Source organism: Helianthus annuus, chromosome 9 (genome assembly GCF_002127325.2).
Source record: "Helianthus annuus cultivar XRQ/B chromosome 9, HanXRQr2.0-SUNRISE, whole genome shotgun sequence".
In the NCBI taxonomy this organism is placed as follows: Eukaryota; Viridiplantae; Streptophyta; class Magnoliopsida; order Asterales; family Asteraceae; genus Helianthus; species Helianthus annuus.
Window position 1 is genome coordinate 183469623 of NC_035441.2, and position 22658 is coordinate 183492280.

A 22658-nucleotide genomic window follows, 5' to 3' on the forward strand; every position below is an offset into this window, starting at 1 on the left:
AAAAGTTAGAATGTTGTGACTTTTTGAAATAACTTATTGGCTTATTAGCTTTTAGTCATTTTATATCAATAAGGTAAGCCAAACACTTTTTAAAAAACAACTTATTGACTTATTGGCTTTTCCCCACCCCATAAGCTAATCCAAACACTTTTTTTTTAAAACTCATTTTCAAAAAGTCATAAGTCAATAAGTCATTTTCCTAAAAGTCCTTTTTAAGCCAAACATGCCCTTAATCATCAAATCATAGTTGTAGACTTGTAGCATGTAATTTTTTTTGTTTGTTCACTATTGTGACATTTTATTTTACTAGATCAAGTAACGAAATGTCTTAAGTTAGTAGGATTATCAACAAGCCTAATGAATAAAGTCGGTATAATGGGCTAGTACAATGAACATAAGAGTGAGCCCGAGGCCCCGAACAATCCCATATCAAGCAAGCGTATTAAGGTTAAAAGGTTAACGCGTCTATATATACGAGTTTATCCCTTCACGACAATCAATCTTATTTGACATGTCGATAATATATGCTTAGCATCTCATCTTTCTATAAACTAGCTTCTTCCTAGTTAGCTTTATCGCTTCTTCCCATGTGGAACAAGCTTGGCTTGGATAGCTTCTTCATCACCTTGAGTCATCTCCTTCATAGTTTTCATCTCTCTCTTGCCATTCATACATGGTTGTATACACCATAAGTATGTCATACATTTGTTTGCTACTTATAAATTAGTTACTGGAGCGTCGGAGGATGCTCCTGAAGCTTTGACTTGGGTAATCTTCCAATGAGTTCTTTTCATGTTGTGGTTAGGATCTACGCATAGGCGGAGCTTATTTAGGGCTAGTAGGGCCCAGACCCCCCCTTATATATAGTCTTAGAAGTTTAACTTTGGCATATTACCTTTGAATAATATTATCTTTAACTGGTTAAGACCCTCCTAATCCAAAAGGCCCGAACTGGATCTACTTTCGGGACTATCTTCGTTAGGCTCATGGCAACTCTACGTGACATTGGTTTTGCAAAGTCCAAACACATAAGTATAAGGAGACATTACGGTGTGATCACAATATCATAAATATAAGGAAACTTGTGGTGTGATCACAATATCGTGGATGGTGTCACGTCATCGGTGTCAAGACTCAAGACGTTGTGTCTTTGGAGCCCCCACTACGAATGGCTCATATATCATAATCAAAACAAATGATTACGGTAATCAAGTCATGCAATAAAACCTAGATAACTTTGATAACAAGTTAGGTAAATAAGGTATCATATTTTCAATGAGCATGATGTGAGTATTACACGTATATAATTTTAATATAAAACTAAACGTAAAACGTTTGATTGAATATCAAATCAAAATAAAGTTAAACTACCTTTCAATAATATCACGAAGCAAGAACACACACAAACACAAGAGGGTTGAGACCAGTTAGATATGAAGATGAGAAAGAAGCTACCATTTCCAGTTTTGGGTTTGGTTACCTAGTTGCAATACTTAACTTATGACGATAACATTTGATGAGTTACATAGACATAACTTATATTAACCAATCGTATAACCCTCCGTGCCAACATGACATACTTTTTGTTTTTCACATTTCACATAAAACTCACCACATATAGTCTAGTATAATGACCAAAAAGACATTAACATAATTTATTTTATATTTTGCATTTAGTTATAATTCCATTTTCTAGAAACCGTATCAAACAAAACAAACGATACAAGAAAATAGATTCAGGGTGTTCACAATCTTACATATGACGTCATGTATAATTTTATTACAGGCCTAGGATGAGAACGGTGCCTTGGGACATGTGTCACCGGAGTCGACTTTCAAGGCATCCTCGGTTGCCCAAGGACAAGCCGTTTTGTCCCGCTTATCGAGACAAGTTATTGGTCTCATCATGTTATGGATTCTTAAGAGAAATGAGTAGTGGCGTCAACTCTCAACTAATAGCACGACCAGAAGTGCTTGCACTTGAAATACATACACTTTCCATCCGTTAAGATCACATAAGAATTGCAGAAGTAGCCAACAAACCTAAATGATTTATTTAGCATAATATAAGTAGATACGGTCTTCTCATATATTTGATACATCGCACTTATCTTGTAAAAGTTTTTTTAATAAATTTTATTATTTAAGAAATAAAAAGAAACTGAATTAATCACAGCTCATCATAACACACTCTATTATTATCCAAGCTCCACCCTGCATTGATTAACAACACACTTCCACTACACATAATCATCAGCCTCTTACTTTGTGATTAATAAAAAAAATAAATTGTTTGAATATTTTATAAGATAAACATTTATTTATCACTTTTTAGAATAGAACACGAATTTTATTGTTTGTGCGTTAATATATCAACAATTTATCTTCTAATTCAATTTTTTATATATAAATATAACGTTTCCATGTTTTTTTAAAGACGTATCATTAGAACTTTTTTTAATAGTAAATTTCTTTTAATCATTATTGTTTTGTTTGTAGAACTTGAGCTCAAGATATATCATGATAATGGGAGTAATAATAATCTTGGCCCCCCTGTTATTGTGTATGGACCGAAAAATCGCACTAGTGGCCCCTTTCAAGTACGCGAGGACGAATCCAAATCACAAGAAAATGATCTACTAACATGAAGTGAAACGACTATACTATATGTCCATTACACAATAACAAATAACCCGTGAACACAAAATGCTCCAGTTACCATTTATAATTTTCAGCCAAATTTTCTGTAAAACACTTTTGTACCATTGTTCCCAAACACATTTTAAGAAATGTTTAAACAAAAACACCTTCAAAGTACAAATTGTAGGCCACAATATCATATAATTGTTAGTAAAAGGCTCCCACTGTTTCCGCACCTCTATATCTTAAACCCACACCTCTTTTCACTTCATCTCTCTATATATATCTGTATATAGAGAGAGAGAGATAGAGGGGAAGAGTGTGTGTAAGAGTGCAAACGAGCCGAGTAGTTGGCGAGCTACTCGAGATCGGCTCGGAAAAAAGCTCGAAACAGGCTGAGCCTTATCGAGCCCGAGCTTGACATGTGAAGCTCGTCAGACTCGTCAAGCCTTTTCAAGCTTTGGTATAATATTAGTTTTTATTAATATTTAATAACATTTACCCCTTATTTAATTTTTTCTAGTAAACGAGCCGAGTTTATTTAAACTAGTTTACAAGCCAAGTCCGGACCTAAAATAAGCTTGTTTTAGTAAAGGAGCCCGAGCTTTACTTATCGAGCCTGCGAGCCTAAACGAGTATATTTTTATTTAATAGATAATAAACAAGTCGAGCTCGAGCTTTAAAAACAAAGCTCGAACAGAGTTGAGCTCGAGCTCTCATAAGTTAATCGAGCTCGAGTCTGGTCAAGCTCGGATTCGGTTCAACTCGTTTCCACCCTTAGGTGTGTGAATATCAACTCCATCCCATATTTTTGCATTTTAGTATTTATAAACAAACCATCTTGTAATTTTACAAAGGACATTGGTGATGGTCCCGCCATAAAGCAAAGGTTGGTGTACTTAAATCCCGCCAGTGACACCAATCTCAGCCTCCTCTTCATACAATTTCAACATTTGCATCCAATGCTCATCAGATTTTGATTTTTTTTTTTTTTTTTTTACTTTTATAAAACTGCTAACTGTTAGTTGACTCATAGAATACACAAACCATTAATCAGTTACAAATCAGTTGCAACAGAAAGATGTTGTGCAGAGGAAACTCGATAAAATGCCAAAAGGAAGGATCAGTTCCAGTATACCTCAATGTATATGATCTCACCTCCATGAACGGTTACGCTTATTGGCTCGGCCTTGGTGTTTATCACTCTGGCGTGCAAGGTTTGAACCTAGAACCTCTCCACTTTTTTTCCTCTTATTCATATCGAATTCTAGAATAAATTCGATCTACTTTTTTTTTTTAATTTATTTTCTATGAATTTAGTTCATGGAGTTGAGTACGCGTTCGGATGTCACGAACAAGAGACGACTGGAATATTCGAAGGAGAACCGAAACAATGTGAAGGATTTACGTTCAGGAAGCAGATTCTGATCGGATGGACGGAGAAGAATTTAAATGAGGTGAGAGGAATTATGGAGGAGCTAGCTGAAGATTACAAAGGAGTTTCATATAATCTCATTACAAAAAATTGCAATCACTTTTGCAATGATGTATGTGTTAGACTCACCAGCAAATCAATCCCTAGTTGGATCAATCGGCTCGCTAGAATCGGTATGTCAATTTCTTAAACACAATCGTTCGATTGTAAATTTTGTAATACGATCGTATCATCAACGAATTCAGATCTAAATGGTTTTCTGTTGATATTGGACTATATTATTAGAGTTTATTACTATGAGCGCACAGGCTCACTTAGGTTACAAAAATTATTATACTAATAAAAGAATATACAGATCACAAGGAACTCTAGTAACCTAGCTTAACATGTGGGCTAATACTAATAAACCTTAATAATAATAATAATAATAATAATAATAATAATAATAATAATAATAATAATAATAATAATAATAATAATAATAATAATAATATAGTATAACAAAATGTTGATATTGTAGGTTTTTTGTTCTACTAATAAAAGAATATACATAGAGCACAAGGAACTCTAGTAACTTAAATGAACCCGTGGGCCCGTATTAATAAACCTTAATAATAATATAGTCTAACAGAATATTGATGTGACAGGTTTTTTGTGCAATTGCATAATTCCGGCGAGTATAAGTTCAACTAAAGTCGGGATTGAAGATAACAAAGTGCATAACGAAGGCGAGACGAGGAAGCTGAGGAGCATGTCGACGTCGACTTGTAGTTATTCACCGGAATCTGAGAAATCGTCTTCGGTGACATCGACTGGTGAAACTAGAAGTCATAGAATGACAACTTCTCTTCCTCCACCTTCACCTTTGAGTCTAGATTCTTCTAAATCATAACATGCTATGATGTTTATGTAATCCAACTTTGATTTTTTTTTTTTTTTTTGGGTTTTAATTGATTTATGTAATCATGATGTCGTGTTTTGTGAAATCTGGCGATGGTGGGATATGGATGTGTCTCCTTTTGCTTATCAAAGAAGGGTTACGTAATTATAATCCTCTGCTGCAACTGTTTCACCTAACAAGAGTTGAACCTTCAATACATTTACGATTTGTTGATTCCTAAAATAAAACTTATGTATTGTGTTACATTTGATGCAACAATTTCAGCTACTTTAAATGTTATATTAAAATCATTCAACTATTAATATATCGTAACAGCTTAGCCGATGCTAGACGTATAACTTACATAACTTACTACAATGCACTACGTTAACTCATGAACATGAAAACTGTGGCAATTCGTGAAAATGAAAACAGAATCAAATTCAAAACTTTTTAAAGAAATGTATATGCATAACATGTTATATATATAGATGCAGCATATAAGCAATTAAATCACATTCTACATCCGTGTGGTTTGTCAAAAATCACTATTTCAGTCCATTAGTTTAAAAATTGTGATTTCAGTCCCTGTGATTTCACTTTCGCAACCATTTCAGTCCCTGTGGTTTCACTTTCGTAACCATTTCAATCCATTATTCTGTTAAGCACAAGGACTGAAATGTTTACGAAAGTGAAACCACAGGGACTGAAATCACAATTTTTAAACTAATGGACTGAAATAGTGATTTTTAACAAACCACAAGGACGAAAACAGTAATTAACTATTTTTAAAAATAGGTAACGTAAGGGATAAAACAAAATTAAGCTCAAATGCATGTAATATAAACTTTCTTTTTATAGTTTATAATTAGTTATTATCAGAGAACAGAGGATGTAAATCGTGCATGATTAAAAATTTTATGCATATCTTTGCACTCACTTCGTTTTATAACGTTTAACTATGTAATAACAATTTCGAGAGGAGTTTAGAAAAGTTAAAAGAAAAATTTAAGTATAACAAAAACGTGTTAGTGGTTTAAGTAAGAGCATCCACAACGCTCGTCAAAGTCCAAAATCCAAACTCGTCACATCATTCCAAATGTTAACTATTTCAAACCCCATTTTTTTCCTACAACGATAAAACATTCCAAACCTACATGTCACACCCCACTTTTATAATTAAAAAAATAATGTATGTGTGTATGTGGTCCCCACCATTCCAAACCGGACTGGTCCGCAGGAACAAACCAGACCAGCCAAGTCAAAATCCTCTCGCTCATTACCACCATGGTGCTTTAGCCCATGGCACCACCTGGTTTCACCCCTACATGAATTCACGAGCGTTGAAAAGATGATGTGGCTGGCCTTTCGCGCCCGCTATACTCGGTGATTGTCACGTTACTGCCTCCTAGTCAATGGAACTCTAACTAACTAAACCTTCAAAAGTGTGTAATGGTTTAACTAAATCAAATTAAATAAAGTAAAAAAAAAATTAAAAAAAGGGTGATCTATCATGGCGTGATTGGCCAAAAAGAGTGAATTACACAACTCTCCCTCAAACTCGTTAAGCTGGTCACGCCCCCTCCCCGAGCACATAGTGGTGTTTAACGCCTAATACAGCTTATGTGGACTTGGCTCCATCTCCTTGACGCCCACTACGTTTAGTCTTACAAAGAAAAGCCGGTTGTAGCGTTGCACCAGCACCACGCAGGTGTACCGATACGAATGCTTTGCGCTAAGGTGGTTTTCTCTAATTTATTTTATTGTAATTTGTAAGGCAAGTGAAGACAAATTTAATGTCATGTGAGCGCACATGTACGAGAGTCTTGCGCCACATTGACATGTACATGATAACATGAACTTTCCCATAAAATAACTATTTGAAGTTGTACTACAAACACTAGTGTAGGCAAATTCATTTGTCTCCCTCGGGCTACTCATTTGCATATGGTGTATGGTCAAGCGTTATTATTGTGATGAATTGCTTAGGTACTCTTTAATTATGTGAAAAGAAATGTAGGCCCCGATTATATGAAAAGAGATTGATGACATAAAAACTCGAACCTACCGGCGTAAATTTTAAACCGATATATTCAGGTTAATGATTGGATTGAGTTTTCAAGAACATTTAAGATTAAATATATACTAGTAACTCAACTCGTGCGCGTTGCGGCATGGATACATTGCAAACATATAATGAATTAGTCGAAACGTTATATGATGCGTTAACGGTATGAAAACACGTGTTTTGATGTATCTGATTTAACTTAAAAGTATTGTGGTTGGATCGAAACCTAAAGTAAAAAAACATAAAACATGTATAAAGGGAAAAGCGACACAGGTTGAAATTTTACCTATAGCGCGTTGTGACGGGGTCGAAACGTAGAGTAACTATAATTTATACCGTCGGACGAAAACGTATTATATTTAACCCAACTCGACACGTAAACCAACTTGAATCTATACGCGAACGTACATAAAAACACGAACGTTAAAAAATTAGTTTTAGGGGTAAATACGCAAATGGAGAGTTTGAAACTTGAGGGGTGTAAAGTGAATTAATAGTGAAAGGGCCAAAAGTGTAAATTATGAAACTAGAGGTGCCGGCGGAATTAATAGTGCAAGGGCGAAAATTGTAAAGTATGAAAGTAAAAGTGCCGGTAGAGTAAAGATGTGTAAGGGGCAAAAGCATCAACTATTTAAAGTTGAAGTGCCGGCGATGTAAAAGCCAGTGACACTTCAAATTAAGTTGTATATAATTTTTTGGGCTTGGTACGAGAATGCTATTTGGTGTTCTTTGCCACGACTAAAACCAATACCAAACACTCTTAGTCGTGTTAGTATAAATATAAAGGGCTGAACCTTGAAGCAACGGTAAGATTGATGCCATGTGATTTGCAGGTCAAAAGTTTTTACTCGTGGAAAGTGGAAACATCTTTAATCTTCTATAAATGTAGGGTAAGGATGCGTACAACAAGCCCAAGTTGGCCCGACACTCCAGACCCCACTTGTGCAGGAGCCTATGCACCAGAATCTTTGCCTAAATAAAAATATATTATAGAATATTAAAAAATTAGAAGAAATATTATTTCACATTAAAAAACCAACTGGGGTAGCCCAGTTGGCCAGTCCCACCCTTTCTCTTCCAAGAGACCCGGGTTCGACTCCAGTGATGGTCACAAGCCACACACCTCTTCCCAGAGGAAACAGAATCAACTCAGGGCCAAGGGTATTCACCGGCAGGCAGTATTAGGACGGTACTAGCTTGTGGAGTGGGATCACTCCAACGGCCGGGAGGTCCGTGCAATAACCCCCTCCCCCCCCCCCCACATTAAAAGATATGTGTATTAGGGTAAGGGTTCGTCTACAAATGACATTTTTCTTACAAAATGTGAGAAATCTATGTAGAAATTGTGTTTTAAATTTTAGGCATGATGTTTTAGATTTTTTTGGCATGGTAAAATATAGAAAAACACCGAACACAACAATTTAAAACACAATGAAATGTATTCCACTAGGCATGAAATATAAAACACCATGCGAAGAAAGTTAATCAATGTGTTTTAAATTTAATGCCTAGAATACATATGATTTTGTGTTTTAAATCGTTGCGTTTGGTATTCTTCTATATTATATCGCGTCAAAAGAATCAAAAACATCATGCCTAAAACTTAAAACACAATACCTACGTAAACTTCTCATACTTTGCAGGAAAGATGTCATTTATAGACTAACATTACCCTGTGTATTGGTTATGAGACTTCAACCCTCCTATAATGTACTTTCAACTTTGAATCGTAGTATCGTACTACTACAAAATTGAACTTTTAATCGAGGGGTGGCAACGGATTGTATGTTATGTCCATCCTATTTTAATTGTTAAAAACATAAAACCAGTTTAGAATCTATATCATCGTACTTATTTCTTGATGTCACAAGTCAGTATTTAGATGTGTTTGAGATCCGGTTTCAAAAATTTGGATGGATAAATTTAGATTCCTAAAATTATAAACTTCGACCAACCCCACGAGAGAAATTTGGATGGATAAATTTTGATTCCTAAAATCATAAACTTCGACCAACCCCACGAGTTAACCCACAAACCCGGTGGTCAATGAGTAATCCAATACCCAATTAGACAAGACCGAGTTTGAGATCAAATTTTACAACTGGGTACAATATAGAATACTATAACATGCCCAAAACTCATCCCATTGTGATCCTAAATGGATGCGAGGCTCTATATATGCGGTATGCGTGGCTCAAAATACATATACAAATATGAAATACTAACGGGCTATTTGGCAACATCTGAATGGTTAAGTATTGAACCAGTAAAAGGTCTGAACCATTAAGAGCCTGTATGATGCTTAACCGTTCAGAGGCAACTGTCTGACCAATTCAGATTAGAGGTCTTAACCATTCAGACTCTGTATAAATCTTAACCATTCAAAGGCAAATGTCTGAACCATTCAGATATCTGCTCATGAAACAAACAGTCTGAACCATTAAGTACTGAACCAGTAAAAGGTCTGATCTATAAAAAGCCTCATTAAAAGGTAAACAAACAGCCCTAAGGACCTCAAATACCTCAAATAGAGGTTCACAAATCACACATCAATCTGTAATCTTTAACCATATCTTTGCTTTTACTTCTGGCTTGGATCACATCCAAGTTTCAACTACTAGCCATAAATCCCACCCACTGTCGGTTAAAAAAGATCATCAAGAATGAATGATATTCCCTTGTTCAGGACCAACGACACAATAATAGCATAGAATAAGAGCATTTAAGAAAGAAAAAAAAATAAATTATTTGATCCTCCCCTACCCACCATCTGACTCATTTGTCTCCTTTATTTCTCACTTTCTTTCTTTTTTTACCTTTGCAGTCCAAAGAACACCTGTAACTGGACCCACTCTCAGTCAGTCCCCTCATAGGATTCCATTGCTACAAATGACCCATTATTATTGGCAAGTCATTAAAAGCTATTAAAAAACACTCATTTCCTCTACAATAGAATATAAAATGTTGACAAACAGATGGAGGATGTTTTTCATGCAACATATGTTGTTTAGCACAATCCTGGACATTGATTTAAGACTATAAAATTAATGAAGCCAGATCACGAATTTCGCTTTGCTCTTTATCATATTTCATCAGCTCTGCTTTGACTTCACCCAGTCAACAAAGTTGTCGAGAATCAGAGGCCAGGCGAGTTCCTCGTCATAATCGTTGAAATCTGGAAAACTTATCTGTAAAACCAAGAACATATTATTGCCTCTTATTAAATCATTTTATACAAATACTAGATTATGTATATAATTTTGGTATGCATATCGGATACACTACTTTGGTGGTCAAAGTCAAACCGGATACACTATTCGTACGGGTGCTGAGTAAAAATGATCAAACGAAATGTATGGTTACCTCATTGCAGAATCTATAGAACCCCATCCATTGATCCATGTTTATGACCTTGTAATCAATCTGTGTCTGCGAATTGTACCAAAATAAGTTAAATAATACACCGTGTGACGATTCATAAATTTATATTTGCTCCTTTTATTTTTGTATTGGGTTTACTGTAAGGATGATAATAACATTTTGTAATAAAATGAAACATAAGATATTATATCGTTTATGTTCGTTTATCTAATTAACGAACGAACATGAACAAATTTATTAGTTCGTTTAATTAAATGAACGAACATGAACACACATGTTATTTGTTCATTTATGTTCATGAACGTTCATTTATGTTCGTTATGTTTGTTCATTATGTTCGTTTATATTTTAACAAATACATATGGAGTTGTATTTATATAAATATAAACATAAAAGAGGTTTTCTAACTACTTATATACATAAATCTAATTGATAACTGGGCTTTCCAGTAATAAAAATGTGCTTTCCAATTGAACTTATCGTAATTAATTATTAAAAGAGTAAATTACTTTTTGAGTCCCTGTGTTTTAGTGGTTTTAACCACTTGAGTCCAAAATTAAAAAGTTTAACGCCCTGAGTCCCTAGCCATTTATTTTATAACATTTTGAGTCCAATTTTGTTTATTTTATAACGATTTGGGTCCAAAAAATTGGACTCAAAAGGTTAAAATTTGGACTCAAAAGGACTCAAATGGTTAATGAAAATGCTTATAGGGACTCAGGTCGTTAAACTTTTTGCTTTTGGACTCAACTAGTTAAAACCACTAAAACACAGGGACTCAAAAAGTAATTTACCCTAATTAAAAATTTATATAAAAAGGCTACTTTATGTTCGTTTATGTTTGGTCATTTATGTTCATTTGTATTGTTTTATATTTGTTAAATTATGTTCGTTTGAGTTTGTTTGTTTATGTTCGTGAACTGTTCATTTAGATTTTAAACGAACAAACATACACGGACACAAACATCCCCATTTTCTTAATGAGCGAACACAAACACAAAAAATTGTTCGATTATATGTTCGTGTTCGATTAAAGTTAAATGAACGAACATGAACATGCCTCTGTTCGCGTTCATTCGGTTCATTGACATATAGCTACTCACCTTTAGATACTGAATGAATAAATCAACCTGCTGACGAAACTGAGACCCCAAAACAAGCTCCAATAATTCACATATGCTCTCAATATCTATGCTCTTTTGCTTTTCCTCTATACAACAATAACAACAGTAATTAAAATGAGAGAACCATAAAAGTTCAAAGTTATGTCATAGGTTTGTTGTACCTGTTAGGCAATATCGAAATGCATAAGAATAGAATTCCACATAATTCGATGGCCTACGGACCTTTTAAATGACAGGAAAGAACAAACAGATTAGCAACACAGACATCTAACATCTTTTCCGTTATGTTATTAAAGAAGTTTGTAGAAAATGGTATTGTGTGCAAAAATACCTCGTTCTCCAGCTCCGGGAGTGCCTTTTTTAATTTAACTATAGTATCAGCATGTAATGCTTTCAGGCCTTTTCGCCATTCTTCCTATGAAAAATGAATGTAAGAACAGGAATTTCAAAGATTATTTCAACACTATTCGCTACAATTAAGAACCTGGGCTATAATATATGCATAACAATCATCATAAGTTGTATGCATATGTTACATTAAATTAGTTAAACCTAAACCTAAACATACAATTACGATGGCAGTGAGCTTATACTGTGCCATGTAACAAGGCTCGTTTTATTACCAGGGTGAAGTATCCCTGCTTTTCCGCCTGCATTTTCCTGGAAAATATAGACCGATTAGTAAGTAATGACACGAAAAAATGATTTTTTTTAACTGTGATGTAGTTTAATGATAACGGCTAAAATGGAACATACCAAGCAAGCATCAATATCCGTACATCTGTGTGTTCAACTTCTAGGTCAGAACACAGATACTCTATTCCTTCTGGACTGTTTGCAGAAACGATAATGCATTAAGAAGCAGAATAAAACAAAAAATAAAGAATAAAGAAAGAAGAAAATAATCTACTGCGAAAGCAAAAGGATTGCACTTACTCAATCATACCAGAAGACTCATTCGAATATGAATAGAATAACTGATCAATTCGTTCCAGTTCCTTGGTTGCAGCCTTTCCTGAAGCTAAAGAAAAAACGTTAACTCTTGACTTGACTGCATCTTTTGGCTAAGAGATAAGTCTTAAAACACTCAAACTTGTCGAAAACTAGACATACAACATATTTCAACTTAGCCCTGCTTAATAAAACTCATAGTTTCGAACATTCTTCAAATCAATCCAATTATCACCAAACAGATTACAAAATTTGCATCTTTAAACCAGTTTGAAGTGCACTCTATAGCTATTTCGTCGATCAGTCAGCCTATTAAACTGAACTGAGACGATATCCTCGGAAACCTTAATTCGATAACATAAACAGCTACAAGCTCTAACAAACAAAGTCCCATCCTTTGTAGTTATCTAATACTGCATGTCTTACAGCAATAAACTAAGATTAAAATCTCAACAGAAACCTAGATTTACATGCTAAAAATCATACTCCTTCTAACTAATTTAATCCTACCTCTCAATTCATCAAAAACCTCAGATTTTGATAATAATAGTTGATAATAAATCTATGAAGCAACGTGATTAACACGCTATTCGTAAATAACCCTAAATTAAAGTTAAAATCGGAGGAAATCAAGGAATTAAAGTGAAAAGTTAAGTTAATTAGAAATTGAAATGAAGAAATACCAGAGCGGAATAGATCCATGGCGGAAGAATTAGTGGAGGTGGTTGAATTAGAAGAAGTTTTCTTGGAGGAAGCACGACGCATCTTGGAGGAATAAATTAGGGCAAAATTGATGAGATCCGATGATTAATGAAGAAGAAGAAGATGATCGGAACGACGTCGGATAACAGGCATCGGTGGATAAGTGGTTGACTGCGTAGATACGATGATGGTCGGTTGGTTATGATTTATCAACGTCAAGTTCTGGGATCCCTTTAGAATGAATGTTTCACCAATTATTTTTTTATTTTTTTTTATTTTAGGGTTGATATGATGTATGATAACGTAGCGTCGAAAAAAGACGTAACCCGGTTAGTTTTTTGCTGATGTGTCACTTTGGTATTGACATGGAATTTTTTTCATGATGTGACAGCTGAGGTGGCTGTTGACTTGGCATTTGATTTGACATTTTTGATGATGTGGCAACTGACGTGGCTTTTTTGATGATGTGTCAGCTGATGTGGCACCAGTTTGGTGACATGGCAACTGATGTCAGCAAACTGGGTTAGTTTTAGAGCGCTATCAGCCAATAAGTTGAAAGTTGGAGGTGGTAAGGTACAAATCGAAAGTTGAGAGTGTTATCGGTCAATTGATAAAAGTTAGGGTTATTTAAATCTAATGTCTCATAATAATATATATTTTTAATGGTTTTTAGACCATTAAAGTTTATATATTTATATTTGAGTGAATTGCAAATTTTGTCCTTTATCTTTATACCTGTTTGCAAGGATTGTCCTTTATCTTCAAAGTTGACGAGTTTTGTACTTTATGTTTCTAAATTCTACACGTTTTGTCCTTTAGGCCTAACCTAGTTAATTTTTTCAGTTAAATCTGATCATGTGCAAGGCACATGAGGGCAATTTTATCATTTTACCTTCTAGGGACTAAATACGTATAATCTGTTATATATATAGGTTGTTGTGTATAAAACAAAACTCATCGAATCATCATCATCACAACCTCTTAAACTCATCAGATCATCAGCATTAGCTTCAACTTAAAAGATGAATTTAATCATCTTCCATATCCCTCTAAATAATATACGGTACAACCCACAAGCACCATTCTCAGGAACCACCTATCACCACCACGACAGCACCACTCAAGAACCACCTATCACCACCACGGCACCGCCACCATCACTGATCACAACTAAACCCTAACCTACCACCACCACCTCTCTCTCTCTCTCTCTCTCTCTCTCTCTCTACCTGCAACCTATCACCACCACCTCTCTCTCTCCTCACTCTCTACCTGCAACCTGCCACCTACACCTGCCGCCGACCACCTCAACCCCAAACATCTGAAAATACAACCCACCGCCATCTCTTTACCACCTGCAACCCACCCTCAGCACATATAAACCCTAGTCCCAAAACAGATCTAAAAACGATGGGGGAGTTGGACCGATTTTACATATCAAAGCTTACCTGCCGCCGGAGTATGGAGGTCGGATCCGACAGTTGTGGTGTGGGGGAGGTGTGATGGCGGCGGCGATGATGATGGCGGCGACGATGATGAAGGCGGCGGCGATGATGAAGGCAGCGGTGTAGAGGTGATTGTTGGTGGTTAATGGTGGCGATAGAGAGAGAGAGGGGTAGAGAGAGAAGCAAGGGTTAAGAGAAGAGTTAGAGAGAGAGAGGTAGAGAGAGAAGCAGGTTTTTTTAATTGAAGATGATGCTGATGATCTGATGAGTTTAAGAGGCTGTGATGATGATGATTTGATGAGTTTTGTTTTATACACAACAACCCATATATATAACAGATTATACGTATTTAGTCCCTAGAATGTAAAATGACAAAATTGCCCTCATGTGCCTTGCACATGATCAGATTTAACTGAAAAAATTAACCAGGTTAGGCCTAAAGGACAAAACGTGTAGGATTTAGAAACATAAAGTACAAAACTCGTCAACTCTAAAGATAAAGGATAATCCTTGCAAACAGGTATAAAGATAAAGGACAAAATTTGCAATTCACTCTTTATATTTTGAACACAAAACAAGTTTAGTTTATTGGGATTTTTGGTAGTATGATATAAGGGAGGGATCTCGTAATGTTGCTGGTGAAGCTTGATTTCCACAAATAAAGCCATGATAGCTTTGAGAATAATTTTAAGCTTCAAGTTTAAACTTGTTGCTACAAGAATATCTACTTAACGACATTGTGAGCTTTGTAGTGGTGAAGTGGAGATCTTCTTCTTTGATGTCTACACAAGGTCGGAGTTGTTAACCCGAGATCTGTGAGAGGAAGATTCTCCTTGTGACTTGATCCATACGTAAAAGTAAATAGATGTGTATTAAGAGAGTTGTGTATTAAGAGAGTGGGAATATAAAAATTGTCTAACCATTAGTAGAAAAAATATTTGTAGTAAACTGTTTCTGGACTCTTATGTTAGGGTGACAAGTAATCTAAAGATTGTTATTACGTATTTTTGGATATTTTGGATCATACCTCTTGCCTACTACGTTGAGTCTTGCTATTAGTTCATAGTGTTAGCAGTTGGGAATGGAGTTTGAATTATCTTTGTCGACCATTGTTAATTTGCAAGTCATGTCATACTGATGACGGGGTAGCCCGAGACCAAATAAAATGACCAAGTATGAAAGCATCTAAAAGGTTAAAAGGTTTAACGCTTGAAAAAGCTGAGGAGATGGAGTAAAGCAACACGGGAACAGTGAACAAGTCACATCCCCAAACAGTCTCACCAACCACAGCCGTAAAAGCAACGCAGGTCCACAGAATGCACGTTATTACCCGGGGGTCAAAAGGCTTCAACCCCCGAAAGGGTAAGCCCCTCACTGCAAGCTGGTTCGCTAGTCAAATGAATACTCCTTTGGGACATGTCTTCTCCTATATAATGACACTTCATTTACTAAAAAAGACATCCCGGATCAGACTTGTTCTCTCCAACTCTGGTCCTTCACATCGTACATTCACTTCACTCAAAGTGTCCCTCATTCAAAGTGACATTACACTTATTTTTTCTGTTCCTCAATCCATTTCTGAATAATACTTCAGAACTGGATCCTCAAACAAGAAACATAAACTAGTGAACCTCCTTCCACGTCTTGCAAACGTGGGGGGACCCCACGACCTGTGTTAGGCAAGGTTAAACCCTTTAACCCTTCTGCCTAACCACCTTTGCTACTATCCTCGGTCTATATTTTGTTGTCTCAACAAGTTGGCGCCCACCGTGGGGCTACGCCGCTATTTCTCCTCAAAAAGACCTAGTAGTGTAGCTCTTCTCTCTCAAAGTCGTCATGTCTGAAAGTGGATCACCAGGTGAAGTGAACCAGGTACCAAACACTTCAACTCCGGGTAGTAGCCAAGCCCATGTGGCTATCCCAACTTCTTTTTCAACTCCGGGGAGCACGCCCGAGTTTCTCACCTTTAACACTCCAACCCCCTCTAGATCTGGAGTTCCTTCCCCTAACGTCGGTGTCACGGACACCCCCACACGTATTGAACTCACCCCCGAGGGAGTTGCTAACAATTTTCTTGAGTTGAGGACCCTCCTCAATCAGTATGTGAACAAAGAAAAAGATAAGGGAGTAAGGATTCGCCTAGATTACGATGAGCCTGAACCAACACTGTCTCCCGGACCTCCCATTCCACCTTTTACGACCAGGAATGAGGCTGGCCCCAGTAATCCTTCAAACCCCGTTCCATATTTATCCACCATGGCAAATCCTACAACATATCCCCTCTTTTCATCCCAACCAGTTACAAGTGGTGCTCCTCTGGGCCATGAGCTGACTTTGGATCAGCTCCTACATTCCCCAGTAGCAAGCTTTCCAGCTTCAACCTCCACTTCGTGGGAACAAACCCTGTCAGTACTTCCATTGGCACGGAGTGCAGTAATGAGCACCCCTCTTGGGGTTAGCTGCCCGATCACATCCGGAAGCCTCCAAGGTTTCAACCCTATGTCCCAGATGATGACCCAGATGATGGCCAGTTTCCCGTGGCAACACTTCCTTAATCAAGTACTAGCCACTCAAGGGACCAACAATGGCAATAATAATATGGGTACAAGGGTCGAAGAAGACTTGGCTAAACCCTACAAGCCGAGTAACCATTAATGCTTCTCACAGCAAATAGCTGATTATGATTTTCAAACAAAGATCAAGATGCCGTCCCACCTCAGAACGTACTGTAACAACTCTCACTAAAATCAATAATTAGGATGATAATTAGACAATAAGAAAACCCTAATTGAGACACCCAAATAATTCTGCATTAGCCCTAAAATTTTCAGAACAATCGGAATCAGGATCAGGGCCCCTAAAACTCAAGGGGGGTAAACCCTAGTTGGACGATTATCTAAATAAAACGTTGTTTAGTCCTGATTGGTCGAATTCATTGATTCAGCATAGCTAGTCCCAACCGTGGCCGACCTATGATAAATAGGTGTCCCTTACGAACCGTAAGGGATATGGCTTACGGTCCGTAAGCCTGTCCCAAAAATTAGTATAAATAGCAGACATTGGCAGTCGGTTTATGCTGCTCAAACGACGTTCAAAGTCGAATTACACACTGAGTTATACTCTGTATACTCTTAAAACACACACGAGTCACGAAGTGCTGCCGCAATCAGGGTAATAACTCAATCGCTATTACGATTCATTTTCCGACCGATCAATATATCCAATGGATGTTTAAGTGCCGCCCACATTAGGGCTATACTTTGTCGTTCGTCGTTAATTCGATGGATGTTTAAGTATCGCACTTTGTCGTTCGTTGTGAGAATTTGATCTCGTGAGTTATCGTAAATGCTGAATTAGTTATTAATCCCATTTGCGTGTATTGTGAATTAAATTAGGTTAATCAAGGCTAATCAGTAGGCTTATACTCTGCTCGTTAAATCTGCAAGTGAGTTATTCTCTTTTTATCAACTATTTTACAATACTCCAAATTATTTTCAAGAGTTATAATTACAGGGACTAAGTCGTGGATATCTTGATTTATTGGTTAGTGGGGTATTGTGCACATTACTATTTCTCCCAGTTAGGTTCATTGACCTACTAGGGAGGAACGTCACTATTAGAGTTCATTGACCTAATAGTGGTATGACCATCGTCACCATTGTGACTTGTCACCATTGTGACAGAAAGCCAGATAAATGAAAGATATAAACCATTGTAATCGCTCTTATGCTGTAATTAATAACTACACATAATTTTATGTAAATAGAATGATTCACTCAGTATTTCCCCGCTGACAAACCTTTTTCAAACATGTTTCAGGTAATCTGTTGTGAGCAAAGAAAAGTGCCATGAAGCACTACAAGCTTAGAAAAGTGGCTCAATGTAAATAAATAAAGAAACATGTTTTGTAAAATAAAGATTTCCCAGTGAAATCATCTTATTGTAAATTACAGGGTTTTATCCCTAAATTATATAAAACGGGCAGTTTCAAATATTGAAAGATCCTGTTTTAAAAAGACTTCCGTTGTCGCCTAAATTAAATACCGCAGGATTTCTGTCCCGCGGCTCCTGAAACGGGTCAAACCGGGTCGGGGGCTGTGACAGAAATAAGGTGGTATCAGAGCCACTTATCAAGCCACTTATCAAGCCACTGATTTAAGCCAATTAAATATTTAGAAAATACTTAATTTTTATTAAATTGCTATTTCATGATTATATGTTCTATTATCTGAATAATTGTGCACAGTATGAACAAATCTTTATATGTTAGCCAAGGTAGCAATTAATGCAAACTTAACTCCAGTATTAGTACCTTTATTATCTACAGTCTAGAAGTCTTATTCGGGAAATCATAAGAATTACAAATAAAACCTAATGTATTTTAAATTTTAGTTGCTTTGATAGTTACCCAATATAAAATAATATTTAAAAGTTTTTCTGCAAAAGTTTGTTATGAATTTCAACTTAATAATTGTGTGTATTTTACTAAACAGCATGAGTGACTTGTCTGAGGCCCTTCAGAATTTAAATCTCTATCCAGTAAGAGTAGAAGTTTCCAGAGATTTCAATAGGTATATACCAGACATAGAAGAACCTATAGAATTCAACGTTTTACCTCCCGAAAAACCTAAGAAAATAGAAATTGGGGAAGGTTCTAGGCAAACGGAAGAATTACCATCTCAGGAAGAGCTAGATTTTACAATGGCAAACTATAGTATTATTAATCCTGATAATGAAAATGTTTTTATTCATTCTTTTGAAACACAACTACCGATGAACTTAGAACCAGCTATTCCAAATTTTTCAATCCACTCGCAAATAGACGAATGGTTGACTAGTGAAATACAGTTACAAAACCATCCCTATAAGCTTTTTCCTCAGCTCAATTCAGAACCTTTACCAAATCCACCAATAAGTAACGAGAATACGGATGAACTTTGCTTTGCTGAAGAACTAATGGAGACTGGGAATAAAATCCAAGAGATTTGGGGGACAGATGAGAGGGAACGCCGTTACTAGAATATTATCTAACAAAGGATAGGAGATTATGGAACTATGATTATGTAATAGTAATAGTAAAATCAGTATGTGTAAATAACAAAATGATTGTATATAAAAGTATGATATAATCAATAAAACAAATGAAATTTTAAAAATTTACAAATTTTGTTCGTTTATGTGATTGTGTGCAATTAAGTGTAACCTTGGATTATTTCTTGTATACTAATTATTTATCTATAAAGTAGTTATCAGATGGAAAACGTTAATAACGAACCAGTTAACGAGATTAATCAATCTGAACAACACTTAGGGGATCAATATATGACTAGGCAGGATATAGAAAATATCGTTGCTCAAGGAATCACCAACACTATTCCAACAATGATTGCTCAAGGGATAGCCAACGCTATTCCAACAATCGTTGCTGCTGTTAAAAACCCAATAGAACCACAACAAATCGTTCCTAGCAAACGTATTTCTGAAGACAACTTCAGTAACAGCATAAACGGAGGCGATAATCATGTTAATCATGATAATGAACCACGACAAGCTCCGCTCCCTAAGAAAATAAAAGCTGCAACGCCTGGTTGCACTTACAAAAAATTTCTTGCTTGTAAACCATCTGAGTTTGCAGGCAATGAAGGAGCGACTGCTGCACTACGTTGGTTAGAAAAAACTGAGGCAGTAATTGCCATAAGTAAATGTGCTCCGGATGATCAGGTCATGTATGCGTCAAATCTTTTCAAAGAAGGAGCGCTAGAATGGTGGAATACGGTGTTACAAGCAAAAGGAAGAAGGATGGCGTATGCTATGAACTGGGAAGAATTTAAGAGCTTGGTAGAAAGAAAATTCTGTCCTGAATATGAAAAGGAACAAATGACAAATAAGTTTCTAACCCACCGGATGGTGGATGTAGATTGTCGAGGGTATACTTCGACATTCTTCGAGTATGCTCGAGTAGTACCAACCCTGGCTTCGCCAGAGCCGGTACTTATTTCTCGATATATTTGGGGATTGATTTCTGAAATCCGTAACATCGTCAAGGCTGCGAAACCTCGCACGATTGATGATGCGGTGGATTTAGCCAATACTCTGACTGACGAACTAGTACGGACAAGAGAAGAAAATAGAAGGAAGGAAGTAGCCCAAAAGATTACCCAGGTAATCCATTCGGGTAACCATAACGATTTTAAGGAAGGAGGGAATGGACAATCTTCCGCTAGTCCATTTTGCAATTCTTGTAAAAGAAAGCATTTTGGAAGATGCAAGGGATATTGCAATTTTTGCTAAATTCCAGGGCATCAGGAAGAAGACTGCAGGAGGAAGAGATCTTCAGTCTGCTACAATTGTGGAGAAGCTGGACATCTTAGGCCAGATTGTCCAAAACTGAACAAACCATCTGACAATAAAACCAAACCTGCAGAAGGAGCAAAGAGGAATGTAAGAGCCTTTCAACTGACTGCTCAAGAAGCAGAACTCATTCCAGATGTGATAGCCGGTACGTTCTTAGTTTACAACGGTTACACAAAAGTATTATTTGACTCTGGTGCAAATCAAAGTTTTATAAATACTTCATTCTGTCAAGATCTTAACTTACCTTTAACCAGCATTAGACAAATCTTTACCGTCGAAAGAGCAAGCGGAAATACCCTCATCTATTTTAGTAAATCTCGAGGACGAGATTTTTCTTAAGGTGGGGAGGATGTAACAACTCTCACTAAAATCAATAATTAGGATGATAATTAGACAATAAGAAAACCCTAATTGAGACACCCAAATAATTCTGCATTAGCCCTAAAATTTTCAGAACAATCGGAATCAGGATCAGGGCCCCTAAAACTCAAGGGGGGTAAACCCTAGTTGGACGATTATCTAAATAAAACGTTGTTTAGTCCTGATTGGTCGAATTCATTGATTCAGCATAGCTAGTCCCAACCGTGGCCGACCTATGATAAATAGGTGTCCCTTACGGACCGTAAGGGATATGGCTTACGGTCCGTACGCCTGTCCCAAAAATTAGTATAAATAGCAGACATTGGCAGTCGGTTTATGCTGCTCAAACGACGTTCAAAGTCGAATTACACACTGAGTTATACTCTGTATACTCTTAAAACACACACGGGTCACGAAGTGCTGCCGCAATCAGGGTAATAACTCAATCGCTATTACGATTCATTTTCCGACCGATCAATATATCCAATGGATGTTTAAGTGCCGCCCACATTAGGGCTATACTTTGTCGTTCGTCGTTAATTCGATGGATGTTTAAGTATCGCACTTTGTCGTTCGTTGTGAGAATTTGATCTCGTGAGTTATCGTAAATGCTGAATTAGTTATTAATCCCGTTTGCGTGTATTGTGAATTAAATTAGGTTAATCAAGGCTAATCAGTAGGCTTATACTCTGCTCGTTAAATCTGCAAGTGAGTCATTCTCTTTTTATCAACTATTTTACAATACTCCAAATTATTTTCAAGAGTTATAATTACAGGGACTAAGTCGTGGATATTTTGATTTATTGGTTAGTGGGGTATTGTGCACATTACTATTTCTCCCAGTTAGGTTCATTGACCTACTAGGGAGGAACGTCACTATTAGAGTTCATTGACCTAATAGTGTTATGACCATCGTCACCATTGTGACTTGGCACCATTGTGACAGAAAGCCAGATAAATGAAAGATATAAACCATTGTAATCGCTCTTATGCTGTAATTAATAACTACGCATAATTTTATGTAAATAGAATGATTCACTCAGTATTTCCCCGCTGACAAAACCTTTTTCAAACATGTTTCAGGTAATCTGTTGTGAGCAAAGAAAAGTGCCATGAAGCACTACAAGCTTAGAAAAGTGGCTCAATGTAAATAAATAAAGAAACATGTTTTGTAAAATAAAGATTTCCCAACGAAATCATCTTATTGTAAATTACAGGGTTTTATCCCTAAATTATAGCAGTTTCAAATATTGAAAGATCCTGTTTTAAAAAGACTTCCGTTGTCGCCTAAATTAAATACCGCAGGATTTCTGTCCCG

The 22658-nt window shown here is 36.4% G+C and overlaps 2 protein-coding genes across 3 annotated transcripts; one reads left to right on the forward strand and one right to left on the reverse strand.

The window, feature by feature from the left end:
• The first annotated feature begins 3562 nt into the window (after positions 1–3562).
• LOC110880046 (deSI-like protein At4g17486) lies at positions 3563–5219 on the forward strand. The gene is made up of 3 exons (XM_022128603.2): positions 3563–3857; positions 3961–4248; positions 4723–5219. Exons 1-3 carry the CDS (start codon positions 3722–3724, stop codon positions 4965–4967), a joined length of 669 nt encoding a protein of 222 aa, XP_021984295.1. The 5' UTR covers positions 3563–3721; the 3' UTR covers positions 4968–5219.
• Positions 5220–9937: 4718 nt separating this feature from the next.
• Positions 9938–13425, reverse strand: LOC110880047 (DCN1-like protein 4). Of its 2 annotated transcripts, none has more exons than XM_022128605.2 (9): positions 13163–13425; positions 12465–12543; positions 12285–12359; positions 12152–12188; positions 11860–11943; positions 11690–11750; positions 11508–11614; positions 10387–10452; positions 9938–10211 (listed from the first exon to the last, which is right to left on the reverse strand). In XM_022128605.2, the coding sequence occupies exons 1-9, from the start codon at positions 13242–13244 to the stop codon at positions 10116–10118; spliced, it is 687 nt and encodes a 228-aa protein (XP_021984297.1). In that variant the 5' UTR covers positions 13245–13425; the 3' UTR covers positions 9938–10115. The 2 variants fall into 2 exon arrangements, with proteins under 2 accessions (XP_021984297.1, XP_021984296.1); XM_022128604.2 differs by having other exon boundaries at positions 12465–12549; positions 13163–13422.
• Positions 13426–22658: the final 9233 nt, after the last annotated feature.

Excerpts from the sequence above, each read along its gene's own strand:
- LOC110880046 (XM_022128603.2), top strand. The coding sequence starts at position 3,722 with ATGTTGTGCAGAGGAAACTCGATAAAATGCCAAAAGGAAGGATCAGTT. Across the intron at positions 3,858-3,960 it reads TTATCACTCTGGCGTGCAAG|TTCATGGAGTTGAGTACGCG; the intron begins GTTTGAACCTAG and ends CTATGAATTTAG. Across the intron at positions 4,249-4,722 it reads CAATCGGCTCGCTAGAATCG|GTTTTTTGTGCAATTGCATA; the intron begins GTATGTCAATTT and ends TTGATGTGACAG.
- LOC110880047 (XM_022128604.2), bottom strand. The coding sequence starts at position 13,244 with ATGCGTCGTGCTTCCTCCAAGAAAACTTCTTCTAATTCAACCACCTCC. Across the intron at positions 12,550-13,162 it reads CATGGATCTATTCCGCTCTG|CTTCAGGAAAGGCTGCAACC; the intron begins GTATTTCTTCAT and ends TTTTTTCTTTAG. Across the intron at positions 12,189-12,284 it reads CGGATATTGATGCTTGCTTG|GAAAATGCAGGCGGAAAAGC; the intron begins GTATGTTCCATT and ends TATATTTTCCAG.